The 15900-nt window shown below is 35.7% G+C and overlaps 1 protein-coding gene across 1 annotated transcript; it reads left to right on the top strand.

The window, feature by feature from the left end:
* Nucleotides 1–53: 53 nt before the first annotated feature.
* On the top strand, nt 54–15590 carry LOC133519152 (cystathionine gamma-lyase). The gene is made up of 8 exons (XM_061853107.1): nt 54–213; nt 411–563; nt 690–886; nt 4931–5021; nt 6186–6456; nt 9102–9254; nt 9987–10161; nt 12631–15590. Exons 2-8 carry the CDS (start codon nt 411–413, stop codon nt 12773–12775), a joined length of 1185 nt encoding a protein of 394 aa, XP_061709091.1. The 5' UTR covers nt 54–213; the 3' UTR covers nt 12776–15590.
* The last annotated feature ends 310 nt before the right edge of the window (nt 15591–15900 follow it).

Genomic DNA, 15900 nt, shown 5'->3' with positions numbered 1-15900 from the left:
CTGTTTCCCCCTCCTACTCTTAAGTTCTTTATATTTCATTCATTTATTCCTTCATATTCATTCATTCGCTTCACTGTTTCACATTCAGTCATTTTGAAAGGAAAAGGCGTGCGTTCCGGCCGGTGTGCTAGCTCAAAATAGATTTATCGTAATTTAAGACGATAATATATAAAGTTTTAAATAAATCTCGAGTAATTTTATTACATACAAAAGGTACTTTTTTATACTATTGATAGTGTGTTTTAGTATTTACAACAAACGTGTTTTAATTGGCGTTCATGATGTAATTTTTGCTATCACACCATAACCTTGGCATTAGATATTTATAAAACAATGTGCAGATACGTGTGAAAATTTTGGCAAGTGAAGTTTAGTGTTTCTTTTGTATAATTCTATATTTTTATATTCAGATGGCAGAACAGGGTTTCTTAAAACAAAAACCTGGTTTCGCGACTCTCGCTATTCACCACGCTCAAGAACCCGAAAAATGGAGTTCGTCTGCTGTTGTTGTACCCATCGTCACATCGACAACGTTTAAACAGCCGGCCCCTGCTGAACATACGGTAAGAATCCTTTATTATTTCGTCATGTGAAAAATAAAACATTTATTACCCAAAGTATGTTTAATAAAATCAAGCATTTTTTAAGCAATAAGCGTGGATTCTTGAGATCTTATTTTTTTATTGCAGGGGTTTGAGTACGGTAGGTCAGGAAACCCAACGCGGAACGTCCTTGAAGAGTGCCTAGCCGCTCTAGATGGCGGAAAGCACGGCTTCACCTTTGCCTCGGGCCTGGGAGCTACGACCACACTTTTGGGCCTGCTTAAATCGGGAGACCACATAATTTCTGGCGACGATGTATACGGTGGCACCAACAGATTATTCAGGTAAAAATCCCATTATCAAAAAACACGCATACCTGAGCTTTTTCTAATATTTTTTTGAAGACCTGATGCTCACAGATCCTGGTGTTTTTGGGTTCTATTAACTCAGAATCACTAGCATATTCAATCTTGATGGTAAAAAATGTCTAAAAAATTTGTATGGAGATTGTAGTTTTCGTCACAAGTGATTTTTTTTATACTAAATTGTGACGTAATGGAACGGACATTTTGGGACATTTTTTAATGGTAGGATAGAAAATGCTAACGATTTTGAGTAAAATGAGTCCAAGAAAGTCCAGATTTGTAATTTCAATATTTATTTTAGAAAACTCCCACCTATCTATATTATTTTTCATCAATTACATCTTGTTGAGACATGTTATCCTAGATTTTTGTTTTTCGTATTTTTTTTTTGTATATTAAGGTATCTAAGAGACGGTTACATACTTTTATCTATATCTAATTATGAGGCACCGGAGTTTTTATCGCACGCTAAGACGTTAGCTAGCTTTGGAGTAGAGTCGACATTATCAATAAAATAAAACTCATATTAAACTCATACTATGTATTTAATTAGTGATTTTAATATTATAAACAAGGACAAAAACGTTAACGAGTTTATAAACGATCCTTTAATTTTATGTTTGAATATATAAATATTACTAATAAAAATAAGGACCATTTTTTGTATTGAATATATTAGGAAATTTATTTGAAAAAAAAAAGTATATTAAAAGAGTTAAAAATAATATGAATATAAATTAACCAATACAAAAAAATGGTCGTTTTTATTTGTAATTATTTATGTCTTCAAAGACAACATTAAAGGATCGTTTACAAACTTGTTAACATTCTTATCCTTGATTATAAAATGTAAATAAATTAAATAAATGAATGAACATGAGTTGAATTGTATTGCTAATGTCGACTCCATAGCTTGCTAACGTCTTACCGTACGATAAAAACGCCGATGCCTAGAATTATTATAAAAAAAAAAACTGATAACATGGCTTAATAATTTTACTCACTCCGGAAAAAAGATGCAAAACAAACGAAAGGGCGAAGGATTTAAATAAAAATCCTACGTTTACTCGTACTTCCCAAACGGACAAATTCTCTAATCAAGTCGTATTTCGCGCGTCGAATAAGGACGAGAACGTAGGTACAATAAATTAAAAAATATATTTTAAGAAATCTTTACATACCTATAATTTGTAGCCGTTAATAAATGAACTAAGGAAGTTACCGTTGATTGACGTGAATAGGGATATAATATATGGCGAGGTGAATAGGGTTCAAACCGGGAATAACATTGACCTGATAAATTATTAAAAACCACCCACACGAATTGCAATTTGTAATTGAAAATATTAGTTATAAATATTGTAAGCGTAGGATTTAAATCAGGGAAATGGCACTCCCGGGTTTTACTTACTTTTAGCCTTATTATTTAAACAGTTAGATGTTAGTAGTTAGGTGTAAGTATTCATAAAAGTCCACGAAATAAACATATCGTTTAAAAATGAACCTCACCAACTAAAGTGACGGCAAAGCGGGTAAAATAGTTATAATAATGTTACTTATTGTAATTCCCATACGTGACTAATTTTTTTTTGTAGCTTCTTCGCCTTTGAGCCATTCATGTCGTGTATTGTCACATTACGACCTCATAAATAAGTCGCTTCATATTTCATACTAGCTCAATAACTAGTTTCCGACCGAAGTCATAAAAAACATGGTTCGTCATAAAAATCATGTTGCGGCCGGAGGTTCGGTTTCAGCCAGGCCGAAACTGTATTTTCGGTAGTGTCCGGTCGAAGTTTTGTTTTCGGTTTCGGCCCAAATTAGAGCAAAACCGAACCTTCGGTTGCAGCAAAAAATCCGGTTTTGATCGGACACTACTATGAACACTCTAATGGCTGCGTGTCCCTTACAACCGCTCAATGAATAACGATTTCACCATATGGTGTCGTGTAACATACTCATAAAATAATGACTGGCAATTTCCTCCTGTATCAATTCCGCAAGTCATTGAACGTTGAGCGATGTGCTCTTATGACGTCATTTATGGCATGGGTTTTCTTATCTTCTGATGATAATGATAATTCCTCAGCCTATAAGTACCTCATCAATATTCATTAGATGTTTGACTTATGCGCGATAATATTTTAATTAACATTACAATGGTCTAGAAAAAGTATGTAAATTAGCATGTAGTGCTACAAGTACAATGCTACAATGTTGATAGATAGCGCGCAGTTTTAACTCATAGAATATATTTTTATATTTATATTGTTTCTGATAGGGCAAATAAATTTTACGGATTCGGAAAGAACGTACGCACACACAAAATTGGCAGCAATGTGTTGTACTTCAGGAACTCAAATAATTATTTGCTAGTAGAAAACAGTAACCAAAATAACACTGTGCGATATAACTTTTTTCACGCTGCTGACGCAGTTATCGTGTCAATGTGCGGGACGTAATGGGCATTTTCAGATATAATAAATAAATAATACGTACTAATACGTATATGTACTAATTTTGTCAAACCTAACAAATTTTGGGGTATTTCTACTCAGAATCATTAGCACTGTCGATTTAAGCGATAAAAAAAGTGTCCAACTTTTAATTGTCAGTTTTGTAACGTAGTTAATCATACATGTTGTATGGACCGTTACAAACTCACAAATAAATTTTGTATGGAAAATTAAGGATAATCAAGCAAAACGGGTACATTTTTTTCTGAAAACCCCCTGATACATTTAAATTTTAAGGTATTTGGATTTAAGGGTGATTCATTTATTTCATGTTAAATTTTCTTATTTCTAAAATGTTGCGAAATTACATGTGAAATGTTGTATGTACCGTACCAGAGTGCAGACTGGTGCAGACTAAAGTTATTTGCACCTCGTGCCATAAGTCTCTTGATACGGTCGACGCTCAAGTTTCTAAATTAGAATCACACTGGCTACGCTCGTGATTCTATTAAAAATCTTCCTAGCGACAAAATCAGCACTCGCACAAGCAAAAAGACAGTCAATAGAATCGATGATTTTTTCAAGGCTTAGAACCATCAATTTAAGAAAATAATACACGCGATAAAAATGAACACACACGATTTAGTAAATCTTTAAATACTGTCATTTTATAGAAAAAAAACTGTAATTTACACAGAGATAAAAGGAAACGCCTAATATAAATATTTGTCACATCCCGAGTGGGTAGTAACCTCTTCAAATATCATTGGAAATATTAAGATACGAGCAAACTAAAATCAATCAAGCAATCTTAAGGTCGAGTTCACACATTAATTTTGGCACTCCTTTTATATCTCCTCTAACGACGCCTCGCAAGCAAAATTAAACCATACCACGGGAATATAAAGTCCATAATAAACTACCGCTTGCAATAAGTGTATGAATTAGCGATGACGTGCCACGTCTGAAGGAAGATTTGTAACACAAAACACATTATCATGCCTCCTAGTATATAGGTACGTAAATGTTGTTTCTAATATCGGTTATAATGTGAGAAAATTAAAGTGCGTCCCTGATACGTAGGTAGCGGACGAAGAATTAAGACCTGCGTCTACGCGTACTTGTATCGCTATAGGCGTAATCATATTTTGAATAAAATATATTTAACGAAATCAAACTCTACCCCCGCGGCCGCAGTCTGCCGTCCTGATTTTTAAATAAAGACATCTTCCTAGTGTTGACCCGCATTTTTGTTAGCTTTTCGCTTTCAGCAACCTAATCTCATGGTTTGACCTAGGCACCAGTTTTATACGAAGGCAGCTGCCATCTGACCTTCCAACCCTGATGGCAGACTTCTGAAGCTACATGTAATATTATTATTTCATTTTCAATTAATATAAAATAGCACCTTTTTGACAAGCGGCAATATGGTATAAAACTTACACATGCTTATATTAAGTTAGTGACCTCAACCAATCATAATCAATTGGCCATACTTCATAAATTACATGACGCAGACTCAAACTAAAATGTTGTAGTTGATAATGTATAATTTATTGCCCAACAGAAGCGTAGCAGCCGCAATGAATATAGAAACAACATTCGCTGATTTCACAAAGCCTGAAGAAGTTGATAAGGCAGTTAAGGAAAACACAAAGGTGAGTGTCTAATATGAATAACTGTTAGTACCTACAGTCAGCGACGGAATTATATTTATCAGTTCCATTAGCTTGGACGGGATTTGGTTTGGTGATTCTGGATTACCTGACCGTGTCCACCGCTCTACTCACAGCGTTAATGAAGCCGGCTGAGTCGAATCTTTCCATATATTTCGATCATACACGTTTTGCACGGTTTAAAAAAAGGCCCCTAGCAACTTCTACAGTAAGAGTAGGACATATCCTTTCAGAATTTGATACTCGCACGAGGCACTGAACTTTATCTTTTCCTTACTTTAAAAATTGTTGGATATCTTTAAAAATAACGAAAGCAGAAAGGACGTAGAATTCATTCGTAAACATTATTCCGCTCTTTACGTCATACTAGAATTAAATTTTTATGCGCTTGAAAGACTAAGTGCTGTCGTAAATATTATTGATTCAGTCTTACCCGTATCAGTGGATAATCAATATAATAACACTCGACCATAATCGAATAAATGTTTCAAAATACGTGCATGGCTGTAAGTAAAACACGTGAGAGGCAATTGCATCATCCAAAGAAATTAAACTAAACCTAATGCACTCACTCGTATTAAAAATAATGATTATATGACTTAGTTTAGTATTTAAGTAATGAAATATCGATAAGTAATAAAGAATAATGTTACTTGTTTGGAGGCGAATAGAAGAAGCTCCAAACTGGAACTGTATATTTTATTTAACAGACTAAGATGGTAAGTAGGTGAAGTAAAAAAATATAGGGATTTGGGATAAAGACAATATTTACAGAATTTGAAACAATGTAACCAAAATGTGTTATTTCGTTTTAACCATCAGTACCTAGGTATTAAAATAATTAATTTGGTACCTACCGTTTAAATATTGCTTAACAAGCGTTGTCATTGATAACGGTTCAAGATAATATTTACGACTTTACAAATAATGTCACGTCCGTGACCGTGACAACCTATTTCTAAACTCGGTATCAATAGTGCAAATATTGTCCCAAACTAACTGATCATCCTTTACTAACATCTAAAAACTTTACCAGTCGCATCCTTAAGATACTTCTCCCGTAATAAAATAATATATAATAATAAAATCGATCTTAGGTGCGTACTGCGTAACATGCGTTCTTATTACCAAACTAACTCTTCGCAGATGGTGTGGTTAGAAACCCCAACGAACCCCAACCTGAAGATCGCGGACATAGCCACCGTAGTCAAAGCCGTGAAGAGGCACGGAGAGCACATCCTGGTAGTCGTGGACAACACCTTCCTGACTCCATACCTCCAGAGGCCGTTGGACTTCGGTGCTGATGTAGTCGTCTATTCCCTCACGAAGTACATGAACGGGCACTCTGACGTCATCATGGGGGCCGCGGTTGTAAATAATGATGAGCTCGCAGCGAGACTCCGATTCCTACAAAACGGTGCGTATTTACATATTTAATTCCTTTTCGTCGGTCGCTTATTTTGAGTACATTGACTCGTGACAGAGTATGTACGACGCATAGTATGTAAATAAATTAGAAATAGATAGGTGCTCATATTTCAGCAAAGGCGAGTAACTGCAGAAAGTAGAAAAGAACTAGTCATGTAGATATGTATGGATGGGAATGAGCTAATAAAAGGAACACCTAATAAGTCTGAAGACGGTTTGGTTTATTCATATAGTATTTCGGTGCCCTAACATAAGTATCCAGTTATCTATACAGCTAGTATGGTAACGTGGATACTTAAGTTGAGGCACTTACTAAACAAACTAAACAATAGATATAAAAATGGGGATTATTTTAATTGCATTTGGCATTGTTATTATAAGATACCGAAGAATATAAACAGCCTAAGACTCCTAAAATAAATCCCCATTTAATATCTATTGCTTAGTTTGTTTTAAAAGACTACTTAAAACAGACTAAGCAATAGATATTAAATGGGGATTTATTTTAATTACATTTGGCATTGTTATTATAAGATACCGAAGAATACAAACATCCTAAGAGTCCTAAAATAAATACCCATTTATATCTATTGCTTAGTTTGTTTTAAAAGAGTACTTAAAACAGACTAAGCTATTAAATGGGGATTTATTTTAATTGCATTTGGCATTGTTTTATAAGATACCGAAGAATATAAACAGCCTAAGACTCCTTAGAGATAATATGATAGCATGTTTATCGTGGGGCTAAATAGGTACCTACTATAGTATCGTTATTTAATAGGTGCCTATCTACCTCTCCCTGAGATAAACGTAATATAAACAGTCTTAAATTTGAAAGAACCATTATCCAAGCTTAAGTGATAGTAGTGATTGTTCGTAACCCGTATTAAAAAAAGTCCATAGTTATTCAATTACGTGTGTATTATTAAACTATTAGTAACTAAAATTTAAACATTTTAAACATGCGTGGAGATGGTATACGCAGCGCCGCACGAGGTATCCGATGCTACATTTTTAACCCCCGACTCAAAACAGGGGTGGATTTTGATTAAGTTTTTTTTTGTGAAAGCTAGTTTCCTAGTGGTGGTTTTAGCTGTTTGATAAAAATCCATTCAGTAATATGAGGAGTATCGATTCTTTTCCAAAATGATGTAAGGCATTTTTGGCATATAGCCTATACGCTAATATGTACGGTAGGGGGCGTTTTAAATTTTTAATTTATCCGTTATAATAAATACTGCTTGTTGCTGCCTGCTGTTCCATATAAATCATAATAGGAAGCTGTACCTATAGTCAACTGCAATAATTGGTTGCACAATGAATCGCGCAAAAATAATATACCTATGACACGTTCGTATGGAGACACATAAGAACGTGTCAGGTATTTTTGGGCGCTTCGTCGTGGAACTATTATTACTAGACCGATCTGACCGAGCCGTCAGTGGACCGTTAGGAGAGCAGGGTAAAACAATTGCTTTGTGAAGACCACTAGCTGTCAAAAAAAATGTATGTATTATGATACTATTTTAAAGGTCCTTTTAATTGTTGCGAGCAAAAAAACTTCTAAAATCGATTTTTACTACTGCCGCGCTAAACATATGAGCAGTAACTCATTTCAATTGTATGTACGATATGTTCTACAATTGAAAGAGATTTCAAAATGAGTTACTGATCTTATGCTTAGTGCGGCAGCCTATTTCAACGGAGAATGTTTTTGCTCAATGTTGACATTGCACATGTGTGTTAAATTTAATTACCTACCTACACAATACTAGATTATCTTATCAGTCCTGTCACTTACAAAGCCATGTTTACATACATTGACATTGCGTTGGTGCATATTACGACCGATTAATTGGATATATACCTGATTGATGCCCTACAGTATTTGGATGAACAAAGGCAAGTCGTAAAAGACTTAGGTGCTAAAACAATACATTTATAATAAAACAATACAAAGAAGTGGCCTATCTCATATACGTACATAAGTGTCAATTGTATGCTACAAATAAATTTAAATTGAATACTTTTTAAAGCTATACTTCCATAGACAATGATTGGCGGGAAAACATTTACTTTCTTATTTAATTTACTTAGAAAAAAAATAGATTTAAACTTTTAAAATGTCGGCGTGGGCTAAAGACGAAGTAAAGAAGAAGAAGAAAATACAAAGTTAGAATAAATTTTTGATAAGTAGATTTAAAAAGAAAATAAAATGTTTTCTCGCCAATAATTGTCTATGGGAATATACTTTTAAAAAGTATATGTCATAGGCCACCTTTTCGTTTCATATTTGTCCATTGCTAAACTTATCTAGGGACCTATGTACGTATGCGTACCTATTTCGTAAAGTATTTTTTATACATTGCGGTGCTCAAAATTATTTATATACACGCAACTATTTTACCTATCTCTGATCTGGTCTAGTAGCTATTGAACTATTGTTGATAATATTATAAATACGAGTACCTACGTAAGTTTGGCGTATGTATGTATAAATGCGTATACGTATATTTGACTTGATTGGCCAGCCGTAAGTTCCTCATATTGCTTAGGTGTTTGTACCAGTCTCGGTTAAACTTACATTTGATTCAACTTTATGGCCGTTGTAAAATTACACCTACTTGTTTACAGCAATGGGCGTGGTGCCGTCTCCGTTCGACTGCTACCAAGTGAACCGCAGTTTGAAGACCCTGGCCCTCCGCATGGAACAGCATAAGAAGTCGGCCCAAATCATCGCTGAGTGGCTGGAGAAGCACCCGAAGGTCACGGAAGTTATGCATCCAGGTAATTTAAACCTTCTTTCAATGATAAATATCCTTCCTTTATCTAATATTACCTTCTTATTCTACTGGGTGAACAAATGCTTGAATACAGTAAGTAGCCGAATGGCTGAAGATGCAGTCGAAGGACAAAAGACTTACATCCATGTAAAGTAAACCTTGATGTAATGAGATAAGGTCTATTATTTAAAGTGAGTGTGTTTTTGAGTGCTACATAGTGAACCGCTGCTTGAATGGGGCCAGCACCAGGTGGTGGGTGGTGTAGGGATATAGAACTCAATAAGGAGTCCAAGTAGAACATTTCCGAATGGTTATACAAACACGCGAAGGCACGGAAGTTCTACAAACACCACTATTATTTTATGATTTGTTTTCAGTTATATCTGTAGAAAAATAACGAGTAAATAATAATAATAATAACATTAGGTAGCTTCTATTTATTGCTTAAAACAAATTATCATGCTTACAAAAAATATTGTTGTATTATCATCACATGAAATATCTCACCAGTTTGTAAGATATATGTCGTATTTAACCTATTACATAATTTGATAATGATGTGTTTATCAGATGAACCACATTTTTTTTGTTTGGAGTTATCTCACTAATCAATCATTCGATTAACCGCACAAAATTTGACTTTGTGCGCAGATGACAATAGAAAAAAGTGCAGATGATTTTTTTTACAAAAAGTATCATGAGAAAAGGTTTTTAAATTATGATTCATTATTTCCAGGTCTAAAATCTCACCCACAACACGAGCTAGCGAAGAAACAGATGTCGGGCCATTCTGGAGTGTTCAGCTTCAAGCACTCGGGCGGTCTGCAGGAGTCCAGGAAGTTCCTCCAGAGCTTGAAGGTGTTCACGCTGGCCGAGAGCTTGGGCGGGTACGAGAGTTTGGCGGAGCTACCGTAAGTACAGTGAACGGTTTACTGTTGTTGCTGTAGCTGTGTTGGTACAGTCAAGAAATAGTTATTTGTTTTACAAGGGGGCAAAGTTGTTGTTTAACCGCTCATGCTAATATTCATACCCGAGCAAGCGAAAGATTCCAAAATTGAATCACGAGTGGTTCGAAAAGTGGAATCTTGAGCGTTGCGAGGGTTTCAAGGCACGAGGGTTAAACAAACTTTGCCTCCGAGTGAAACACAAAAAAATTCACCACACCAACGCGAGGAAAATACTAACTATAAAATACTAAAAAAAAAAACAAACCAAAGCCTACGTTCATTTGGCTATTAATAAGGAATTTATCATTAAAAATCATCATTTAAAAGTCAATTCTACCAGCTAACATAAGGAAACAAGTCAACATTTGCATCTGATTACTACTACATGTGGATAAAATGCAACTTTCTTATTCTTTTTTGAACAATCAAGAGGGCCTTTACCAGTTGGTGTGATGAAAGTTGATTTCCGTGCCACTTTGTATCTTGTCACATTGACAATCATTACGATAGCCGCTAGGTGTCTCATATTATTGTCGCTGGAGTTGCAGACGTACATAGGCTACGGAGACTGCTTACCATCAGGCGGGCCGTATGCTTGTTTGCCACCGACGTAGTATAAAAGAAAAAGACAGAAATCAAATAAAATTTATTTAAGTCTAGTGAAACTAACCGTGAATCATTCAAAACTGCCATTTAGAATATTTCACTAGATGTTCATTTGTTTACCAATAGGTACGTATACCGTTTACTACTTATTTATCCATTCAACATTCGTCGGAGTTAAAATAGACATTAACTTAATTTTTAGGGTTCCGTACCCAAAGGGTCAAACGGGACCCTATTACTGAGATTTCGCTGTCCGTCCGTCCGTCCGTCTGTCACCAGGCTGTATCTCATGAACCGTGATAGCTAGACAGTTGAAATTTTCACAGATGATGTATTTCTGTTGCCGCTATAACAACAAATACTAAAAACAGATTAAAATAAATATTTAAGGGGGGGCTCCCATACAACAAACATTTTTTTTTTTCGTTTTTATAAATAATGGTACGGAACCCTTCGTGCGCGAGTCCGACTCGCACTTGGCCGATTTTTTCTATAACAAAATAATCAATAACTTCAGCATAATTTACTTCTTGTTTACATCATTCTATCATCAAGGGTAGAGTAGTCAAGTAGAGTCGCGCGCAAGAAAGTGACGATACAAGATACCATCAGGATACAGCTAGTTTGGATAGACCAACCTGGCTTAGTAAGGACGACTATAGATATAGATTTTTTTTTTTTTTTTTTTATACTACGTCGGTGGCAATCAAGCATACGGCCCGCCTGATGGTAAGCAGTGTCCGTAGCCTATGTACGCTTGCAACTCCAGAGGAGTTACATGCGCGTTGCCGACCCTAAACCCGCCCCCCCTCGTTGAGCTCTGGCAACCTTACTCACCGGCAGGAACACAACACTATGAGTAGGGTCTTGTGTTATTTGGCTGCTGTTTTCTGTAAGGTGGAGGTACTTCCCCAGTTGGGCTCTGCTCTAGATCTGGAATGACATCCACTGGCTGTGCCCTACCACACAAAGCGAGATGACATTCGCAATGCCCATACCTCTCTTATGGACGTAGTTTAAGGACGTACCCGGGTCCAGAAAGAAGATCGTGTCATTCACGATGACGTGCCTTGACTCGTATTGCCATGTTATTAAAGGTTAAATTTGACAAATCTGCGCGTCATCGTGGATGACACGAACTATACTTACCTAAGGTAACTCCGTCCGTACTGACTTAAAGTGACAAAATTTGGAAGTGCTACTATAAAAGTCATATTTTCATAGGAATTTGAGGTATATAGAAATATAGAAGCATTTCCAGTCTGTGTAAAGTTAGCTTGGTGAAGCTCTAATAGCTTGCCAGCTTGGGTCATGGCCCGGGCGCCAGGCTGGAGGGGCGCCAAAGCAGGTTTTTTCTAGGGGCGGGAAAGCTAACTGGCCCGGTACGCCAAATCTTTAAATACGCCTCTGGTGCTTGCATCTGCTTAAGGCGAAGGGTAGGGCAAGCTCTTTCCATACAAACTTTGTGCGCGTATTTCTTCGTTTGTGTTTGCGCTACAGTTATTATTTTTGTTAAATATGCTTATTTTTCTTGGCTAGAGCTAGGGCTTGATGTATTATTATTATTTTTGTATTTTTGTATAGTTTTTTTTTTTTAAATAAAGAATAAAATATACATCAAGTTCTGCATATATTCAATATATACAAGCAAAAAATGAAATTAAATGCTATAGTGCCAAAACTAATGAATAAAACGTACACAATGTTTGTATGAAGAATGCCTTGCCCTACCCTGCGACTTAACAGGCGTGGCGTTAAAGAAAGGTTACACTTTAGAGTGACATTCCATGTAGTGCATGGTTGAACACTCGTGTTCCTCACTCGCAGGTCAGTGATGACGCACGCGTCCGTGCCGGCGGCGCAGCGCGCCGAGCTGGGCATCACGGACGCGCTCGTGCGCCTCTCCGTGGGGCTCGAGGACACCGACGACCTCATCCGCGACCTCCACCACGCCTTCACTCTTAGCTTCTGATCATACCACATACGACCGAAAACACGGTACGAGGTTCCAGTGTTCAACACGCTATTAACGTAACACACGTAAATATACACCATGTCCACGAGGAACCTGGAAGATTTTAACAGTGTATTTCTGATCACATTTAAAGACTAAAATGTCATATAAACTTTTCTGGAATTCGCCTAGTTTCAGAGTTAACACCTTTTTATTGTTACTTAGTGTAAAACGCCTTTTTGAAAATGACAATTAACACTATGCAAAAACTAGGTTCTAGGAAAAAATAATTAAATTCAAGTGTCAGTTTACATGGTTAAAAAATTTCGGGTTCCTCGCGAATACCGTGTCACGTTATATTATCAAAATTACACGCATCTTGAAATACGACACACGCCTTTGATAAGTAAATGTAAGTTTGGTAAATAAATCGTATTCCTTAAAGGGGTCCACTGATTACCGCTTCGCCGGACGATGTCGGTTTGTCAATTATTCTCGATTGTCAGCTTTTGCGAATAACTGACAGGCCGATATCGTCCGGCGGACTGGTAATCAGTGGGCCCCTGATGAATGCGATATGTTATGACATACTTTATCTTTTAATTTTAATTTTTGACCTGAATGTAAACAGTTTTATTAGATAATCGCCTAGTAATTAGTAACTGCGGCCTACAGTATGTGGCATAGGTACAATCTACGTCCAAGATTTGTTTCCACTTTTACACCTTACCTCTTTGTAATAAGGCGAAAAAATGTAAACATATCTTTGACGTGGACAGTACGTTTGATGTATCGCCCAAAATCGTATGAGAAACTCTCACCATGTAAATTGATCCTAAAACTGCAATTCTGAACAGTGTTCTTTATTTCTTGCGGCACCAGAGGGCCTCGCTAAGTGTACCTTGACCACATGAAATTTAGGCCTTGCCCCGCCACAGCTAATTGGTCATTTCATGGTTATTACTTATTATCTATAAGGGTCGGTTGCATCAAACCGTCTATCACCGTTAAAGCGTTCGCTAAATTTTATTGTATGGCAAGTTTCATACTTGACTACTGAGCGAGTTTGATCAGTCCACTGAATGCGGTTGGTGCAACTGGCCTTAAGTACCTATTTAAGAAACCGGATTCTGAAATTCATTCTAAACGTTTCACTGTCACTGATCTTATCGGTTTAATAAGGGTAATCTCATTTTAAGTAATTTTTATATATTTGGTACACCCATAAAAACACGTAAAAAAGAAATTTGTAATCGCCTCCCGTTTGATACCTTGTCAGATGATAGTTTAGATGCTATAGTGAATTAAAAAATCGTCAGCCGGTTGTATCGCGGTGGAAAGAACGTCAGCTGGTCGCATGAAAATGTCAAAAATAAGTGCTTTACCTTTTTATCATAGTGTTAACAAAATCATGAAACTTTGCATGTAGCATTCCATTATACATTACGCATACTTTCCGGACATATGTGGTAAGGCTCGTATTTTTAACATGTTACTGGCTGACGGTTTTACCACCGCAATACAACCGGCTGACTATTTTTTAAATATCTGATAAAGTATCAGTCGGGAGGCGATGACTGACGATATATGCTCCTGGTCCCCGGTCTATCAATGGTATTATCTATTATTAGCATCAAACGAGATAATTTGGCTGTATACGAAGTTGTCAGACACAATGTGATATTACTAATTTTTATTCCTACATCACGTATATTTTAATATTCTATTAGAACGAACGAAGTATTTATTGTTTATGGCACAGCCACTTTTAAATGTATTTATTTTATTATCTCCCCGTCTGTTGTAGGTCTGATATATTTAGATAAAATTATTGACGATAATGTTACGACGTCTCGTTATCTTGTCCTATAATCGGTCATATTTTATGTCATGATTAAAATATCCCATAAGTCGTTTGTTTATTGCACAATGTATTGAAATTAACTAATATTAGGGAAAATATACCTTAGCTTCACATAATAAGTATTATAATATAATTGAACCCAAAACGAAATAATTAAAGGAAAAGGGCTAAGTTTCCTCGAGAATGAGACAAACTACTTTTTACAATATTTTCTTGAGTTATAACGCCACTAAATATTTTAGTTCATATCCGTGAATTTAATAATTTTAACTTGTATTAAGGATGCTTGCCTACCATTCAAAAACTTACGAGATTATTGAATGAGCGAAATCACTGCATCCTGTTGTAACAAAAAGCCAGTCAAAGACGACGTATCATTCAATCTAAACCCATTTACATTCCGTGTAGGACTACAAACTACAATAGAAGCTATATTAGCATAAGTCAAGTGAGGCTAATGATAATTTAGTGCACGAGGTTAATTTCTTTTTTCAAATGATTAAATCACAAGTAAATTTCCTTTGAAATATCTTGAAATAGGCTGTTTGATGGTTAACTAATATAGTACCAAGTTTTTAGGTGAGATATCTTGTTCCTACCAGGAAAAATAATAACTTAAGAAAGATGTAAAGGTAGATAAGTAAATATTAACCGGAAATTGCATTCCTATATGTAACCCTACCTCATCTAGTGGAAAATGTTATACTTATTGGGAAGATTTTTGTATATCAAAAAATGCATATTTTATTGACATTTTGTAATCATGTAATGTGTTAATACTGCAGCAATATAATTGTTCGCATTTTAATTATTTCACTACTTAAGTTGTTTGAATTATTGTTACAAGTTACATTAAGTTTAAGATTTATTTTATTATTAATCTTATATGTTTATTAATATTTTTTATTGACCGGGATACGAAATGTGTGAATATGATGTGATTAAAATGAAATGATCTGCTTTTTAAAAGTTGTTTTAATCAGTTACTTCATAAATCTATATATATAAATGTATGTGTCCTGACTGACTGACTGATTCAGCAACACAGAACCGAAACTACAAAAGCTAAGTCAGTCTGTAAACCCGGTAAACCTAGATAATGACAACCATCCTATGATATTTACTTTTACGCAAGGTACCAACTGAAACGAAAACAGATACATATACAAACTTACTGTCGACTGGCCATATAATTCGAAAACGACAGCACTGTATATTACATTGACATACATCTAAGGACCGGCCTTACGGGTACTAAGAATGGTGCGTGACACCGCTG

This window comes from Cydia pomonella, chromosome 6 (genome assembly GCF_033807575.1).
Source record: "Cydia pomonella isolate Wapato2018A chromosome 6, ilCydPomo1, whole genome shotgun sequence".
NCBI lineage: Eukaryota > Metazoa > Arthropoda > Insecta > Lepidoptera > Tortricidae > Cydia > Cydia pomonella.
Note: the sequence above shows the minus strand (reverse complement) of the source record. Positions and strands in the feature narration are given on the sequence as shown.

Bases quoted from the DNA above. Each gene is read 5' to 3' on its own strand.
- LOC133519152 (XM_061853107.1), top strand. From the start codon at position 411: ATGGCAGAACAGGGTTTCTTAAAACAAAAACCTGGTTTCGCGACTCTC. The intron at 564-689 runs GTAAGAATCCTT...TTTTTATTGCAG, and splicing joins CGGCCCCTGCTGAACATACG to GGGTTTGAGTACGGTAGGTC. The intron at 9,255-9,986 runs GTAATTTAAACC...CATTATTTCCAG, and splicing joins CACGGAAGTTATGCATCCAG to GTCTAAAATCTCACCCACAA.